The following is a 14,061-nucleotide window of genomic DNA, read 5'->3' as shown; positions in this document are numbered from 1 at the left end:
CTGCCTTGCTTAGATGATACTGGGGGAAGACACAAGCAGCAATAATATGTAGCTACCAGCATGGGACATTCCTTCTCAAATGCAGCCTGTTGCACATATTTTCTTCTGTTCTACTTCACCCACTTCTACTTAGTATACATTATACATATTGTAACTTTTACTCTTCACTCTTGTACTTTAATTTAGGGTTCCTACTTTTGGTACGTTAAGAGTCTTCATCCTGTAATGCCCTTAATGCTTAATGTCATTTGCATTTATGTTGATTAGTTACTGTACTGCTTCTGTGGTCTTATTACTTACGCAGTGCTGAGTGAGGCCCCCTTTATTAGATGTGCAGTTTAGTGCTAATAAGTAGTTAGCAGATATCTTACAGATATGCTTTAGTCATAATTGTGATCAGGACCGTAAATCTCACAACATCAGGTTATTTACTCATTTATCTTGCAATTTTACAGTCACATGTGACACACATATGCAAAGCTGTGCTAGGCCTTCCTTAATACAGGCCAGATCTATGTTTTTTGTGTCTAGTGACAGCAGTTCACTGATCCAGTTTTTAAGTGTTTCTATCTGGCTCAGTTAGAGTCAGTATTTGAGGCGTATCTTACCAATCAGCTGATGTCTCTGCAAGAAAATGCACATGTAGTATTCCTGAAACTTCTGAATGACTCTTTGTCTCTGACACCTCCCATGTATATTTGAACCATAACTTTTTGCTGTTTCATGCCTTGACCAGACTGTTACCAGAACACAGCTCTTGCTCCACTGAGCACAGGCAAAGGTTGACCTGTGCTCCAAATAGCTGTTCCACTTCGTTGTCACATTAATGTTCCATAGGGCATCTGCTCACTTCCTGGTGAGGATCTTATGGGGAGGCTTTCCTAATAACATCTAATGAATAACTGAGATCAGAGAAGTGGCTCACTAGAGAGTGACTCCAGCAATGCTACACGATGCCACTCTGCTTATGTTTCCAAAGACTTCAGGTATTGTTGTAATGGAATGAAGGATGTTTTCAGAATGACTGGTTAGGAAAAGAGAATTCTGTTTTGCAAAAAGTTGAGGTTTCCTTTCTATATTGGTAGTTGTCTCCAAAATAACTGGTAGTTTTTAATCATGTTGTATGTATATGGAACACTACAAAATTATTGAGCTTTTCTGACTTTAATGACACTTCATGTTTCGTAGATCATCTTTTAGTGAGAAGTCTTAAGTGTCCCTCAATACTAAAGACAGGAATAATGAAAACCCCCAATCATGTTAGGGTATGCACACCAATACCTTTTTTTCTAGTCAGCTGTCCCTAAGAAAGATCCTGATGTTGGGAAAGAACCATTTGTGGAGGCCAGAAGTTTTATTACAAGGCAATCTGCCATTTTTATTATGTTTAACATTTTCAATTAAAAATAAGCAGCAGTTAAGATGAACAACTGAATTAATATTTTGAATAACCTTTTTTGAGTTGAAGTATATGCCGGTCAAAGCAATATCAGAGATAAACCCACTTATTTTACTGTGCAAGTCTAGAGTTTGGATGTTAATTTGTATAGAGTGCTCCACTGTGAGCCTTAGCTTTGTTTGTGTTCTTCCTAATAGTATTGCTTTGCTACTAGGACTGTGTGACCCTCTCATTAATAAAGGGAAATGTGCAGAATATTAGACACTTTCGAAAGAAAAGGAAAGAACCATGAGTTTGCATATTTAAAAAAAATTTCTGGTGAAATTAATCCCTGTGGTACTTTACAAGATCATGCTATCCCATAAGGCTCACAAACACTTTTCACCTTTAACTATGTATAGCAGGAAGAGGAATTAGGAACTCGGTAGTAGATTGCCTTGAAGATCATTCACAGTTTGAAAGCCTGCAGTATGTGAACTCAGGCACAGATGTTGACTATAGATCAGTGTACCCATTATATTGCACCCATTCCTACAACAGACATCATTGGGAATGGTATATCACACTAAATCTGGAAGTTAGAAAACTTGCATATGATATGTTTTAACATAGTCTCTCACTTTGTTTCTTTGTGCACACTACATGCTTGTAAAAATTTGCAAAACTCCTATGAGAGACTGTAAATTAAACCATAAATTATTGTTGGAAATGCTTAAATGAATGCCTTAGAAGTTCCTTATGTTAGAATTACATTTCCCACTTTTACTGTAAATCTTATCTAGCTGTATGAGTCTGACAAAATATTGAAGGCTTAAAATATTTACAGTCATCTCTACAGCTGTCAATCAGCATGTACACTTGCAGTGAACAATAACTGAAGAGTCTGTACTGATTGCACATCCCTGAAATATGAGTATATGTGATCACTTCTTAGTCATGATAGAGAAATACACCCTAGGCAGTAGCCCTGCATGTATCCAAGAGCTGGAGGACATGACTGAGCTTTTGCTGACAGTCTGCTGTACATACAGCAAGGTACTGTACAGATGTCTTTAAGAGAAACTGTAAAGCAACAGGTATTCTGTTATGGCCAGGAGTTCCAGTCTGGGGCAGTTCTTCTGGGGTAAATTGGGTCCAGGTAGCTGAAAGTCACACAAAGGAAAGTAGCAGCTAAATTGCTATGGGATTCACAGCCTATGAGATATCTGTGGGAACTCTGATCCTGGAATAGGAGCTACAGACTGGAGATGATGACGGTGATGGGCAAGATAGCACAGAGTATCTAAAATGACTCTAGATGCTTGTGTTTTTTATAGCAACTGGATTCTATCCATGAGTCCTTTAGCTGTATTGCCACTGAAAGGCACTATTCCTTGAGAAGAGTTGTATAGGAACTTTCTCCCCACACTTTTTCATGAACAAGTCTGAGCTTAGAATCAAATGGCTGAATTTTTTAGCAAAAAATTAAATTTAAGTCAAAGCAAGGATGGCTGCTGACATTGAAAACTTCAGTCCAAAAGGGTTGAAGTCTGTCAAACTAGATACAACACAAGGACAACATAGTGTTATGCATGGGAACCTGGCAAGGTTTGATTATTCAGTTGAGTCTAGAGAAACAAAGAATTACTCTCCTATTCCACTAAATTTTTTCTTTAATCTGTTATGGATTGAACACTAGCCAGAGATAGCAAGCCAAGAACTTCACTATTCCCATTTCAGGGTTGTAAAAACACACTCAGAAATCATAGAGAGAGAGAGGATCACAGGTCTTCCCTTTCTCTGTGGTCAGCAGAGTGTTTATAAATTCTACATGTAGTTTCAGTGTGTATTAGTTGCTCTGTTAAGAAGAGATTTACACATCAGCAAGTTAAGCCAACATGCTCATGATTCACATGAGTCTATCCTGTTAATATGAGCCATCATCCCTTTTCTAAGCTGTCCAGAGTGGAGTGATTGAGAAAGGTGCTGGTTTGGCAAAATGGGAACCTGGTAAGTGACAGATATGAAAGCTGACAGTCCATTTGGACTGACTTGCTAGTCAGAAAATGACAAATATGTTTTTTTCCTTCCTTTTAAGAAAGCCTCACTCTCCCTAATGGCCAGTCAAAGCCTGGTGCAGAAGGTGTAATCCTCTGTGGCATGATTTGGAGTTGTTGTAATACGCTTCTTTTTAAAGTTTAGCTTATTGAATTCTTCCGTGATTTCCACAATTGATTTCCCTTTTGTTTCTGGAAGGAACAGGTGGATAATTATCCCTGAAGTGAAAAGTACCCCCATAAAGATGAGGAAGCAGAAGTGCTTGAGTCTTTCCTGCAGGGAAGAGCAAAGTGAGAAAGAGAGCAAGATGAGCATATCTCTTCTTTTGTCACTTTCTTGGCACAGTTTTTGTATTTGGGTCCCAAAGTACTTTGAATTCGGTAAGGAGTTCTTTGCATTTTGATCTTTGACAAATACTTCAGTCTGAATAAGTATCTTTGGCAAATCAGGGCCCTTCGGTTGTAAAAGTGGACTGGGGAGAGCAGGTGCCAAGGCCACTCTAAATTGACATGGCATTGTCATCTCCTGCTGCTCTTCTTCCTGCTCCCATGGCCAACTCGAGCTTAGTGACCCTGGGGAGTGTTCCAGGGAAAGTCACTCACCACAATGAACGGGAAGGTTATTCCGATCACAAAGACACCCAGCCAGTTGAGAACTGAACTGATCACAAAGGCAGGTGGTCTGCATGAGAGCCTAAGAATTTCAGTCCTAATGGAAACTGTGGCACCAGCTGAAAGGAAATAAGAATAAGAATTATTACTTGTTGATGTGTTTGGTTTGGACATTTGGATTGAGTGTTACCATTACACAGTCAGCAAATAGATGCTACTGTGATGGACTGGCATTCAAAAGACTTGAGTATGTCACTGTTTTTTAGAAAAGAAAATGTTTGTGGCATCTTATAAACTGCTAGACATCAGCTTATTAAAATGGCAAATTATTCAAATACATTTATTGAGGAGATTCAAGAATTAAGCAGTTAACACTTGAGAAAGTCTGACATCTCATGAAAGAAGCTGTGTAAGGATGGAATAACAATTATTATTACTAACAAGAATTCAGCATTATACTGCTAGATCACCAATGAGTGATCTTCCCAGATTCACTTCCTGGGCATTTCAGTTCTGTTTTGAAGTGACAGGACTTTGACAGCTTTGAGTTAGGAAAATAATTCAGCCCTGTCATATGGGAAGGCAAATATTTTAAAAATGAATAGGCTTAAAAAAAAAAAAAAAAAAAAAAGACAAGCGGATACTATATGCTAGGAAAAGAATTACTCCAAAGTAGGTCTTCTGCACTGCTGTCTATGTGGGATAAGATGTAACATTATACAACACTGAATTTAAAAGAACACTTGCTTTTCTTTTTCTTTCTTTTTTTCTCAGTATTTTTAAAAAATCTTTTACCCATCTGCTTTTGTTCTATTTTTGCTGTATTTTTCCAGCAAATACTTTTTGCTCTCTTCCTTTCCTCTTGTTAGCAAAAGCCAAACCTCATGGCATTAAAGTTTCTGGCCAATGATTGGACCCACAAGGTTTAAATGACTACAAGATTAGGTTAAATAAATTTACATATGCTAAATGTTATGCAATATTATGCAGTATTTTCCTAACCATATTAATAAACTCACATGACTCGATTCCTTTATTTTTTTTGAATGAAGTACTCACCTGGCCCAACTCCAAAGACAACTACAAACAAGATAATCAGGCAAAGGCTGCAGTATGGCATCCAGAAATACCAGTCCTGGGAAAAAAACCATAATGAACTTCTGGGTGAAATCTGTTGATAACCATAGGTGAGAAATGCTGCGTGTTTTCCAACACTGTCACCTCAAGAAAAAATATACAGTGTGGGGGGAACTGGCAGAGAAATGTGAGTGCTTTTTCCTGTGGATGGAGCAGTGAGGTTTTTGTTAGGTGAGCAGAGAAGCAGGTTTCCTAGTGCAGAGCAGCTGTCAAGCCTGGAAGCCTTCAATTAAAGGGAAGCCTGAATTGTACTTTTCTGCCCTGTCCTCCTTTCTCCATGACCCCACGATGCTTCCCCCAGTATTTAGAGATATGGGAAGGCCAAATCATATCTTTCTTCACTTTTGTTAAGTGATAGGTTCAATAACTGGTACCAAAAAGGAACTTTCCAAGATCTTAGTCAAGAAGATACAAGACTCGATGCTTTAGGAAAAAAGATTTCTCCCTCCTATGTTTGAGATCCTTCATGAATGAAACAAAAATAGAAGTCTACTGCCACCTTGCTTCAAGGCTAATTTTACAGTAGTGTCTGTAAAGTAGCTCTTGGATGGATACTGGTAACCCAGGAGACTTGCTTCGGAAGAAGCTACAGCAATGACACAGTGTTACAGAGATGAACCGGTCTCCCGTCTGTGAACAAATAAGTGCATTCCCAGTATCTTCTGCAGCAAAGTTAAATTTCAAATTAACTGACACAAAGAGTCTGGGGTTTTGTTGTCACTTTTTAAAAACTGCATGAATAGAAAAGGCCATTTTCCTACGATTGTCTTTTGATCTATGCTGGCCAGTGTTTGGTGCTTGCAATCTGATGAAATCAGAGTTCAGTGCTAGTCTCCCAGTGGTTTATGTGCTCCTTGCTGAGCCCATGGGATCATGTTGAAAGGAAGGCAGGAGTACAAGAGAGTACTTGCTGAGAGGCAGTTTAATCCTACGTATAGACAAGCTTGACCTTTAGGATATTGCCCTCCCAGAGGGTAAGCTGTTAACACAGAAGTTATTTTGGCACTTCTAAGCCTCCCTTTCCTTTCTCAGCAGCATGGTCCTGCCTGTGAGCAGAGGTTATCAATAGCATAGATAGAGAAATCTGCCATGAGAAGAGTTTCCTTACCTGTAGGGAGATAGTCACAGTGATACCAGCTAGCAGTGAACCCATGATCCAATAGCCTCCTCTTAGGAGCACTTTCCTGCCCAGTCGCTCAATGATGGAGCTCTGAAGGACAGAAATCACACCAGCATCAGTGCCAGAAGAGCAAATTGTGACCCATTCCTGTAGTAATGTGACTTACACAGACTACAGTAGCCATGAGTTCAGAGAGTCCAACAGAGAGGGACATATAGGAGATCATTTTTTCATCAAAGCCAGCTGCCTGGAGGACTTCAAAAGTATAAAAATAAATCTGGAAAAAAAACCCCATAAAACATTAAGAGAGGAAAATAACTGATTTCTTACCCATACCTGTGTGACACTGCCCTGGATAGGAGCTGCTAACCAAGGAGCATGCAGCTCAGCTTTGGAGTGAGCTAGAATTCTGCACTCTTGGTAGTATTCACTTTATTGGCAGACAAAAACACTATAAAATGTAATTAATTAATTAATTAATATGATAAAAGATAAAATGCTGGGATAAAAGGACCTCCAGCTGCTGCAATGTTATTAGGTTTGCAAAGTCCTGATTTAGGTGCTTTCAGAAACAGCCAGGTCTATTTTCTCTTCTGGAGCCCATCCAAAAACATCATTGTAGGATATTCTCAAGAAAGAAGAGCATGGGTTATGGAGTCATGAGGGGGTAAAACAAGCAACTTTTCTTTTCAAGTATCTCTGCTACTGTTTGGAGATATGCTGAGATGATAAAGGTTCCAGTTAAACTGTGTTATTTCCTTTACAGATGTTGCTGCATTGTGATCATAGACGTAGAAGAATCACGCTGGCAATTGCAAAGCTGTGGCTTCAAAATGATCCCAGAAAAGTGCTGCTGTGAGGAAGAAGGGGAGAACTGCGGAAGCTGCCAGAACAGTGAGAATGCTTGTTGATTAGCTTTAAAGGTAGAGTGAGCATACTGCCATCCCAGCATCTTAGGATGGTAAGAGCCAGGGGCCAAATAGCAGCAGTTGCAGGGAGCAGTAACATAAAACTACACTGCAGATTTTGCCAAGATAGGGTGGGCTCATTTGTAACAGTGGGTTCTGGAGCCTTGTAACGGCTTCCAAACATGGCTGTTAAATAAGCCTAACTACTGAGGAAGGTAACTCCAGCAAGGACCAAGAGCTGGGCAGAGGGATGTCACATGAAGAACCCGGCCAAGCTTTGCAGGCTGCTGCTGCCCTGTAGGAGGGCTGGCAGACAGCAAGTTGTGGCCTGAGAAGCCTGAGAAAAATGGAGGGAGCTTCTGGGAGCCATGATGTTTCCTTTAAGGTTGTCAATAAGTGTTTTGAGACTTTAAGGGGGAAATACACTCAACTGCATTGATGCCACATAGCTGAATTGTGGCGCTCAGAATAGCTATCATGTACAGCTGCCAACGGAAAGCTGGTTCTTTCATTAGCTCCAGGACACTCAAGATCTTGGTGTTTTTCATTGTTGCCTTCTCTTTCATGATGTCATCAATCTCTGCTTGGTGATGGCCTTCACCCCAAAGCTGCCTTATGGCTGTGGAGGAGAAGGAGAGCGAGACCTGCCATGTTAATTCGTCTCTGTTGGTTGTTGCCCAAGGAGTTTGTTGAGTAGGTAATGCACGTGTCTGGCAGCACAGCATGCATGGGCTGTGGCTGTGGTATGAGGCAGAGATGTCCTATAGGGTGTTCCAGAGCCCTGGTCCCCTCCTGCACAGAGGGACCTGTTCTGACAGAGGGGCCTAGTGAGGTGCACAATGACTCCCTCCCTGCCCATGGGTCCACTTTTCTCCCTTCCTCCTTCTCCCAGGGTATGAGCAGGGTACATAGCCAACAACCAGAGCTAAGGGGTGCCCTGTGGAGCCTGGCAGTGCAAACAGCCATTTATCATTTATAATTTATCATTTATCATTAGACTGACAGCTCAGGTGGTGTCAGCTGAATGTTAAAGGTTTTGTAATACAGAACTATAGAGAGAGGTACTTTCATGTTCTATGAGTGGACTACAACAAAAATATACTTAGTAGGTATTCACAGTCATCTTGGAAATGAGCAGGGAGAAACTTTGTCCTGTTTAATTTCTCCATACGGGGACAGCAAGGTTCACAAAACAATTGAAAGTCAAGTGGGGAACAGGAAACTGGAGCCCTTGGTTACCTTTTTTGCAGCCTTCCTGGTCTCCTTTATGCATGAGGAGATATGGTGGGGACTCAGGGAAGAAGGGCAGAGTGACCAGCTGGACCAGTGCTGGAAGTCCACAGGAGGCCATCAGCATGGGCCACAGGGACTGGCTGCCCAGCAGCTCCCTGGCGGGGATAAAACATATGTGTAGAATGAAAGTTCATTGCATTGGTTTTGAGGAGAGAAAGGAATGGATGGAAAAGCAGAGGAAGAAAAAGATAGAGGGGATCCAGAAATTAAGTGGGTGGAAAATAAACTGTATTATACCTTTGTCCTGAAATTTGCCCTACGGCTTTTCCCAGTGACCAAAATAAAGATGAAGTAGAGTTTGCAAATCCACGTAACTTCCTAGGGGAAATTTCTCCAACGTATTGATAGTGTAGAGGAACACAAAGACCTTGAGGTGAGGAGACAATTATGGGAGAGAAGAAAGAAGACATTCATAACTATTGGAAATAAAATTGCCTGTAAATAGTTAAGTAAAGAGTAAGGTTTTCTAACACTTTCTACAAAAGTATTTGGTCCTCTTTGTATAGTGCAGTTTCCTGATCTTAAGAAATGTACAGTTTTCCCTTTTGGGTGTGGGTAATAGCCTCATCATAGTATCTCTTATGAGCCTTAGTGTATTTTAAAGAACACAGAGTATGCAAGTGCTGAATAACTAAACACCTGTAGTAATATTTAATACGCTTGTAGTTAACCCACATAATCTCAACCTTTTCTGACATAATGCTATAGAAGAGCTGTATGGTAGATGCATAGCAGATTCAAATATACAGTGCTATATTCAATGTTGATTTGTACATGATTTAGGGGGAGACACAAGTATTTCTTTTCCACTGTCCAGCAATGATTTTGATGATTTCAGGCAGAGTTGATGCTTCCAGCTATATGTGAAGTACTTAATAACTCAGACATGCTGAAAACTAGCCTGGTAACAAGAGCCTTTTCCTGATATGGTAGTCACAGCCCCTTATATCTGTTTTGAAAGCAACATGTTCTTCTCCTGGCTTTACGTGATAGCAAAGCAATGGGGATATACAATCTCTTTAATAAAAATTAGGTCTTTGCATGAGGCATGATACAGGTTCTAGATCATAGCAGGGTGAATGCATGGGTAGTTCTCAAAATAAAACTGTTGTTCTTCAATACAACTGTATGTCAGAGAAGCAACGTACAAAGTCTGGTTATTTGAAAATTAGACATTAATTTCTAATGAAGTAAGTTAAAATAGGCATCCTGTGAACATACAAACTGAATGGAAAAGCAACTTTTTGTGTAGGAGACAAATAGAAGGCATACTAATACCAGCCCAGGATGTTTTCACTGCATGTGGTTTACCTGCTAGGAGTGATTTTGCTTGATTATGCCCAGCTCTTTGTACTAACCTCAGGGACTTACTGCTTTGAAACAAGTTGAATACCCTTGTAGAACATACCTGAAATATGTTCAGAGTCAAAATTAATTGGCCATGGCCTTGAACAGCCTGGTTGTCTGGAGCCTTATGAGAGTACTAGCTTTAAACCATATACCATATAATTTCCAGTACTGCTAACCAAAATTAAGATAATATTATACATATTTTTCCATCAGAAAAAACACTCGTTTCATATTGTATCAAAACATTCCTGACAGCTCTGAATATTTATGCACTTAGGAAGGCTGAATTTCATTTGGTACCACTTATGCTCTTTATTTCTGGGTGTTATAGAAGATCTTCTGACAAGGGATCACTGACTTTAATATTTTATTTTCTTAATGGAGGGTTATTATTTACTTTGAATAAAGATGTAAAGTTTTGGGAGACCCTGCTGACCTGTGGGAGAAATCACTTACCTGCACTTATTCCACACAGGAAGCGTCCAATTAGAATCATCTCAAAGGACTGGGCTATTTTACTGCAGCCCATGATGGATGCTGCCACTATCATGAGCAGATTGTTGCACAGGAGACATTTCTTTCTGTAAGTGCAAGAATGTAAAAAGAATTTTTGTAAATCAGAAGGAAAATGGCACTTAAGCTCCTGGCACATAGGATGTCTTGGGTGAAATTGTCTTGCTAGTTTTGTGAAATTATACATATGTGGTCCAGGACAAAATAAGCCCTTCCAGACTGTTGGCACTGGATACTCTGGACTCACAGCTAGACCTGGGAGTTTGGGAACACTTCTGGGTTTTGTAGTGGAGAAAAGTCTTAAAGCTTTTCTTCACTTGAAAAACCATCATCAAACACATTGATGTAGCACTTACTTAGGAGCATTTCAATGCTGCTATATTTTGAGTAGCACCTCCAAGAAACCCATTCTGTCTTCATCCAGGGGGCTGCCTTTCCTCCTTGCTGAGACTAACCCAATCTGAGTAACTGCATCTGGTGTGACAGGCTGGCAGCACAGTTGATTAACCTGTGCCACAGGACAAGGGCAAGAAGCAGCAAAATCTGTTGACACCACTGCTAAGCTGGCTGTATTACAGCCATGACTAAGCCTAAAAGTCTGTCTCACATTTAAAACCTCAGCTGTCATTTCCTTAAGCTAAGATTCAATTGACAAGTTGTCTTTAAACATACATACTTGCCGAACTTGACAGTCAGGTATCTACTTCCTGAAGAACCCAAGAGACCTCCTATACCAAAGATGGACACAGTGATAGACCATAGGAACAAGAGGTTATCCTGATGGATGGGGTAGCCGTATTGCTTCAGCCAAGTTTCATTAATGAAAACCTTAACATGCTGAGACAGAAAAAAGAATTTTCATTAACAATAACTGTGATTCCAGTGCATGCATTTTATTATATTTAGAACATAATTTTGTTGCTTCAGCTAAGGTCACTATTTCATATTGACTCTAAAAGTGTGCATTAGCTAACAGACACAGTGTAACAGAGTATGGTGTGTTCATTTTGCCATTAAAAGGAGTTCATTCCTTGTTTTTTTGTCTTTGAAATCTGAGGAACTGAGGGATGGACCTGTAGAGAAGAATAGTGTCAAATGAGACCACTGAAGTAGGCACATGTGCTGTAGGTTTATAGGGAAGACAGATGCCACCCCAGTTAGTGTGTGTCTTCTGAGGAACAGTCTATAAACAACAGCTTGCAGGTCTCTCTCTTTCCTTCTATTTTCAACACTTTGACATGTTCTGCTTTACATGATAGCATAGTAATGGGAAAGAATCATGAGAGGAGAATACTGTGATTAAACCCTTGCTGACTGCCAGAAAGGAGCATCCTCAACAGGAATGTAGACTCAGTGCCACCGTTAATGAGCGTGCCACATGCATCTTTGCCTACCTGAGATGTGTAGGTGATGGTAGAAACTTGAAAGCCAATTTGGAATGTTCCACCGATCCCCAGGACAGGGATCATTTGAAAGAGCCCCCGATACTGTACCTGCAGAGTTAGAACAAAATCTTCTTAAGCTTGTAGCCACATCAGGCTGGTCTTGGATGTGTCTTTCATTCTCCAGAAATGTCTCATTTGTTCAAGGGATTTGCAGATAGGCATGTTCCCTCTGCTTGCCCTGGTGTGAGGTGTACATCCTCCTGTGATTTCCCTACATCCAACCCAAAGAAATGAAGCCTTTATCTATGGAAACCAGAACATTTCCTTACCCTTCTTGATAATTAGTCAACAAAGTAGCAAGCTGAAGGTCATTCCACACTAATACATGTGAGAGTGGTTTTGAGGAGGGAGGTCTTACTTTCCTTTCTGCTATCTGGACAGTGGCCAGGCTATCTGCAGCTCAGACCTGTGCCCACAGTAGTGACCAGGCCTTCTGTACCCAGACCTTTCCTATCTTATCTGAGAGAGCAGCTGCTGTGCTAGCTACCCTTCAGGCCCTTGAATAGTGGCCAGTGATCCCTCAACTCAAGTTTTGTGGCAAAGCCTCCTGAAATTGCCCACAGCGGCTAAAAATTAAAAAAAAGAAGTTTGAAATCAGCAAAAAACCAGACTGCTGTTGCTTGTAGCATGTTTTTCCACTCAGGTTTCTGTCAATGTAGCAGCCCATGGTTTTTTACCTAGATGGAGAGGCGGGAACAGCAAGGAAAAGTCTTGGGACAGAATGTTCCTTCTGCACTGGTTCTGCTCAAACTGTGCTGTAGGAGGAAAATGTCTTTTCTAGCTCTTACTACCATCACCAGTTCTCAACTCTTGCCCTTCCTGCCTGTCTCAAGCAGCACGCTCATCTTAATCTCTTGGGAGCTTTGAGAACAGGCATCCCACTTCGATTTTTTTCTAGTGGGTTACAGATCTGAAAATACACAACCAGCATGGTACTTAGGTTTACACTACAGCAGCCTTTGCTGCAGGTCATAGTGAATATGCCATGAATGAATGAAAAAATGCCAGCCCTTCAGAGGTGCCCTGACATATTCCTCTTTCCTGGACGAGCGGTTAAGTGTGCTCGGCTGGAGCTGGGAGCTCTTTCTCAAAGAGATATTATCCTAATTGGAGGTGCCTCACTGATGTGTGAGGGTTCAAGACTTAGCCATAGCCAGGATGTAAATGCTGCAGGCTCCCACAAACATCCCTGTCAAGATGCCACAGCTGCCAACATCCAGTCCTGTTCCCTGCCTTTCAAAACCTCTGCCTGCCATCTCTTGCACTAAATAATTAGTGATATATTTAACAAAACTCTTTTTTCAACAGTCAAGCAAAGCAAATTATGTTTGAGGGTAAGCAAATATTTTCCAGTAAGTCAAAACATTTAAGAAACATTAACGTATTGATAAAAATATGACAAAGATGGATGGCAGAGCATATGAAGTGCAAACATCTGTAGTATCTCAAAACTGTGGGCAGAACCACTTCTGAGATGCTTTTCATGAATAGGAAAAGCAAAAATGTTGTTTTTACTGAGATAGATACTGATTTTTTTTCTTTGAAACACTAGTAGCATACAAAAATGTCACAGATGTAAATACCCCACCAAGTACTTACCAGGTCTGATAGGAAGCCGGTCATCTCTGGCTAGGGGCTGGTTGTCCAGTGTGTGATGTGTCTTTGTCATCACAGGCTTCTGTGTCTCTGTCTCCTGCCTGCTGGTATGGCAGTGGGCATTTGGCTTCAGGGACCAGAGTTAAATTTTTACTATTATTTCCTCTTCACTCATTTATATTTACTTCAGCTGGCCAAAGTTAACACTGCTGGATTAAATATTTCAAGAAATAAATGCACCTAGTCCAGCCTGCAGGGGGAAAGTTTCAAAGGAGAGGAAGTTTGCACCCTGGGGGGCAGTAAGGGCTTTGGAAAAGGAAAGGAGAACAGTTCAGGCAAAAAAATCTAAACAGTTTTCCGGGAACAGTAAAATACTGTACTTCTATGATACAGACCGATGAGTATATCTGCCATAATCTGCACAAAGCAAAAAGCAGCTGGTACAAGGTTTAGGTACTGTTACTTATTATTAAGTAAAGTATGTGGTGTTCTGTTTCAGATTCATTGGTATAGTAAATATAATTTATTAGATGAAAAATAGGCAAATTTCAAAGCCTAATTCTGCTGTTCTTGCTTTATGTACCAGTTAGACTGTACTGAGGAAGGGTATTTCTTGTCTGGTGTTTATGGGGATGTTTGTCAGCCAGGTGTG

General features: G+C 40.6%; 1 protein-coding gene across 3 annotated transcripts; it reads right to left on the bottom strand.

Moving 5' to 3' along the window:
• Positions 1 to 414: 414 nt before the first annotated feature.
• On the bottom strand, positions 415 to 13,583 carry LOC128146097 (solute carrier family 2, facilitated glucose transporter member 11-like). Of its 3 annotated transcripts, XM_052797197.1 has the most exons (12): positions 13,413 to 13,582; positions 11,763 to 11,861; positions 11,045 to 11,205; positions 10,312 to 10,436; positions 8,743 to 8,872; positions 8,452 to 8,600; positions 7,644 to 7,831; positions 6,471 to 6,581; positions 6,293 to 6,394; positions 5,107 to 5,182; positions 4,039 to 4,166; positions 416 to 3,709 (listed from the first exon to the last, which is right to left on the bottom strand). In XM_052797197.1, the coding sequence occupies exons 1-12, from the start codon at positions 13,434 to 13,436 to the stop codon at positions 3,503 to 3,505; spliced, it is 1,500 nt and encodes a 499-aa protein (XP_052653157.1). In that variant the 5' UTR covers positions 13,437 to 13,582; the 3' UTR covers positions 416 to 3,502. The 3 variants fall into 3 exon arrangements, with proteins under 3 accessions (XP_052653159.1, XP_052653157.1, XP_052653158.1); XM_052797199.1 differs by lacking the exon at positions 6,471 to 6,581 and having other exon boundaries at positions 415 to 3,709; positions 13,413 to 13,583; XM_052797198.1 differs by lacking the exon at positions 11,763 to 11,861.
• Between the last annotated feature and the right edge of the window lie 478 nt (positions 13,584 to 14,061).

The sequence above is a fragment of the Harpia harpyja genome, chromosome 9 (genome assembly GCF_026419915.1).
Source record: "Harpia harpyja isolate bHarHar1 chromosome 9, bHarHar1 primary haplotype, whole genome shotgun sequence".
Lineage (NCBI taxonomy): Eukaryota > Metazoa > Chordata > Aves > Accipitriformes > Accipitridae > Harpia > Harpia harpyja.
Note: the sequence above shows the minus strand (reverse complement) of the source record. Positions and strands in the feature narration are given on the sequence as shown.